General features: G+C 41.5%; 1 protein-coding gene across 1 annotated transcript in view; it reads left to right on the forward strand.

Moving 5' to 3' along the window:
- myom3 (myomesin 3) overlaps window positions 1–4,366 on the forward strand; it is a 120,671-nt gene that overhangs the window by 98,626 nt on the left and 17,679 nt on the right. The window contains exon 29 of the mRNA XM_059654409.1: window positions 165–252. Coding sequence (XP_059510392.1) covers window positions 165–252 — 88 coding nt within the window. The remainder of the gene's footprint in view (window positions 1–164; window positions 253–4,366) is intronic.

A 4,366-nucleotide genomic window follows, 5' to 3' on the forward strand; every position in this document is an offset into this window, starting at 1 on the left:
TGACCAAGTTTAGAATGAGCCCCAGCAGGGATTGAGCTGAGGTTAGGGCAGATCCAGAGCAGTGGACAGGAATCCCACAGGAATCTAACTTTGGAGATGACAATCTCAGTGCACAGAACCCATTGTGCTCTCATTTGTATTTCACAGAATCACTTTTCTTCCAGGTCACTAGGAAGGATGAAGGAGTTTATAAGGCAGTGGTGGCAGATGAAAGGGGACGAGATTCTAGTGTTCTTGAGTTGCTCAATCAAGGTTTGAATGTTTTGTTTTAATTAAAACTCTGAACTATTTAGAGACAAAGTACCTTCAAGGTTAATTAGGAATGGGCATCAAGTGACACCCATAATCTGTGAAGAAAATAGAAAGTGACTCATTGTCACATTGTGACTCAGTGTTGAAGGATTGCAGCCAACTGAGGAAATGCAATACTTCCTGCATTGGCTGCATTCCCCAGTGTCAACCAGCTGATCTACAATGAACACTTGTCTATTGATGTGATGCTGAGTAGCATCCATTTGTTTAATGGAAGTGTCTGTGGGAAAGTGCTTCAGTGCCCATGGGGACTAGTCACCATAGTAACAGCAGAGTCACACAGCACTACAGACATCACAGGCCTGACAGTCAGTGTAAGAATGTGACAGCTACATAACAACAACATCTTAGATTTACATAATGCCTTTAATAGAAAAAAATTCCCCAAACAAATTCACAAGGGCACTCAGACAAAACTTGCCATCAGGACACATGAGGCATTCAGAAAGATGGATAGACCCTCAGTTAAAGACGTCTAAGAAGAATTTTGAAAAAGGTGGAGAATTGGAAAATGAGATTGCTCCTCAGAAACCGGATGAAAGTCAGTTGAATTTATAGTTGTCTATTGATTCCCCAAATACTTATTGCAAGAGGCTTCGAATACAGGAGCAGGGATGTGTTGTTGCAGTTGTACAGGGCCTTGGTGAGACCACACCTGGAATATTGTGTGCAATTTTGGTCTCCTTTCCCTGAGGAAGGATGCTCTTGCTCTCGAGATTGTGCAGCGAAGGTTTACCAGGCTGATTCCGGGGATGGTGGGTCTAACGTATGAGATATTGACTAGATTGGGATTATTTTTGCTAGATTTCAGATGAATGTGGGGATGTTTCATAGAAATTTATAAAATCTTAACAGGGCTGTACAGGGTAGATGCGTGGAGAATGTTCCCGACGGGGGATGTGTCCAGAACCAGGGGTCACAGTATGAGGATTGGGGGTAGACGTTTAGGTCGGAGATGAGGAGACATTTCTTCACCCAAAGAGTGGTGCACCTTGGAATTCATTATCACAGGAAGTAGTTGATGCCAAAACATTAAATGCGTTCAAGAGGTGACAAGATATAGCACTTGGGAGCGAATGGGATCAAAGGTTATGGGGAGAAAGCAGGATTAGGTTATTGAGTTGGACCACCAGCCATGATCGTGAAGAATGGCAGACCAGACTCAATGAGCCCAAATGGTCTCCTCCTGCTCCGATCTTCTATGTTCCTATAGTTTATGTTTTAACCAGTGCAGAAAATGGCAATGTTCATCAAACCTAATTCTCCAGGGTAATTGATGTGCAAGCATGCAATACACATGCGGTAATGTTTGAAATACTCAAAGAATGTTTTTATTCATCCGCAGGATGTGGGCATTGGGACCAATGCCAGCATTTATTGCCTACTTCTAATTGCCTTTAACAAGGTGATAGTGAGCCATGTTTTTGAATTTGTGCAGTCGATGTTCTGTAGGTACTCTCAGCACTGTTAGGGAGCCAGTTCCAGGATTTTGACGCAGCATCAGTGAATGAACAGTGATATACCGTAGTTCCAAATCAGGATGCTGTGACTTGGAAAGGAACTTACAGTTAGTGATAGTCCCATGTTCCATGCTGCGCTTGTCCTTCTGTCTTGTAAAGTTCCTTGGTTTGTAATCCATACAAGTTGCTCCTGTTGAAGGACCCATACAAGTTGCTATAGGATTACTTGAAGGTGTCCAAAGCAGAAAGATTTGTATCAGATAATAAAGTGTATTGGTTTCAATGAGTACTTTGAGACAGCTCTGAGTTCTGTAGGATGACTAAGTTGATCTGTTAATTAGAGCAACATATTCAACCATAAATGGAATTTCACATAGTGGAGAATTATTGCTGGACAAATTTCAGTTACATTTGCACAAAAAACAGTACGGAGTATTAGACAGAAAAATGTTTTGCAGAAATTCTTTAATAGCTAATATATTCCAATTCACAACTATTGAATCATTTCTCATTACTTATCAGTCAACCTCAATAACTGACCATTCAGATCTACCCCATAACTAGTAATGTATGGTTCTACAGCATGGTATCTGGTTAGCTCTGATGGTTACCATGGTTGTGGTTTCACCCCTCATACTGGCTAACATTGCCGATTTTCACAATGGATCCGATTTCTTGGGGGTGGGGAGGGTGTCTTGTGACTCAGTGGTACCTGTGAGCTAGGAGACCCAGATTCAAGTCCCAACTGCTCCAGATTTGTGTGATAACAAAATGTTGACAAAGGGATAACTGACACTACTCATCCTACACTGCAGGAAGAGCACCTACTGTTAGGTCAGCACAGAGTAATTGGTTTGACTGAGTTAATGTAGTGTGACAGAGTTTGTCATATATGACCCAGATCTGTAATATTGCATGAGTGGGGAGGGTGGTAGAGATTCTTCTACTGATGATGAAGCAAAGAGAAAGTGATAAGATTGCAAAAGAGGACCAAGGCATATTTATTATCAAAAATTTGAATTTTGAGGTTGATGTAGAGATAATGAAGATGAATAAAACAGGGGTGGGATTAGTTATGGGAACCTGCCATTTCAACTGTTTTCAAGAAGGTGGTTGGATGGACAATAAATGCTTGCCTTGGCTGTAGTACTTCCACTGTTTTGATTAACTAAAATAAATGAAAAAGATGGAATGTTAGTAATGGGGTTCTGGATGGCATGGAGTTTTTAGAGGGTGGGCTTTAAGTCGGAAAGAAAGACAAACCAAGACGATGATCTCAATTCCTTTGGTGACCAGGTGGAATGGAGAAGATCAATATTTGTAAGCTGGGTATGGCAGTTCTTGATGATGAACTGGCTGTGTAGTTCAGCTTGATGTTAAACAGGATACCAAATTAGTGCTCTACAGCCCTAACCAGGCATCCAGGAAGGGTATGGAACCAAGATGTGAATGTGCTTGACTGGATAGTTTCAATCTTGTTACTATCAAGTTCCAAGAAGTTCTTTTTCAACCACAAGATGCTGTTAGGGAGTTGGGGAGGATGGCAATAGCTGTGGACTCAAGAGAGGTGATCCATTCATAAAACAGCCTATCCTTGGCTTACAAACACAATGCGACTTCATGCCCACCCAGAATTTGACCCAAAGTTGAATAAATAATGAACAGGAAGAACCTTGCATGCACTGAAGGCCAGAAAGGGAGGAGAACCCACTGCCAGAAATAGGCTTTCTGCACTCAGTGGAGGTAGGTCAAGGCAGCGAACATGAAGGAAAACAATGGAAGGCACTGGTCCTACAGAAGCCTCCTGAAGGGTTAGCACAACATTCTCAAACAGAAGGTTGTTGCTCATGTTATTCAGGGCTGCTTCAGTGCCCTAGGTGAGTTGGAAGACAGGTTTCTTTTTAATTGCTCAGCCAGTATTTATTGCCCATCCCTAATTGCCCAGAGGGCAGTTAAGAGTCAAACACATTGCTGAGGATCTGGAGTCATGTGTAGGCCAGAATAGGTAAGGACGACAGTTTCCTTCGTTAAAGGTCATTAGTGAACTGGATGTATATTTTCTGACATTAGTCATTAATTCATGGTCATCATTAGACTCTTAATTCCATATTTTTATTGAATTCAAATTCTACCCTCTGCTGCGGTGGGATTTGAATCCAGGCCCTCCAAACATTACCTGGGTCTCCAGATTAATAGTCTCACAATAAAACCACCAAGCCATCACCTAAATAGGAGACGGGGGTTTGGAGAGGAGGAAACAAGTTGCTTGGCTGCAGTATATTCTAGAGCTTCAAAAATGAAGGCAAGTTTGGAGAGAGATTAGCTGTAACTGAGAGGAGATTGTAAAGGGGGAAATTGTGACAACTTTGAAAGGTCTCAAGAAGACTCCTTGAAGCCAGGGAGCAGGCAAACAAACACATTGAGATTTCTGAACATTTCTGATTATTACAAAACCATATTTGATCTTTTAAAAGAACTCAACATTACTACCTGTATATCCATAATGCTAAAATACAATGGGGTTTGCTATATTCTAATCTGCTGTAAATCAAGAGACATTTCTTTGTCTTGATGATGTGTTTGCTTTACTGCAG

The sequence above is a fragment of the Stegostoma tigrinum genome, chromosome 24 (assembly GCF_030684315.1).
Source record: "Stegostoma tigrinum isolate sSteTig4 chromosome 24, sSteTig4.hap1, whole genome shotgun sequence".
Lineage (NCBI taxonomy): Eukaryota > Metazoa > Chordata > Chondrichthyes > Orectolobiformes > Stegostomatidae > Stegostoma > Stegostoma tigrinum.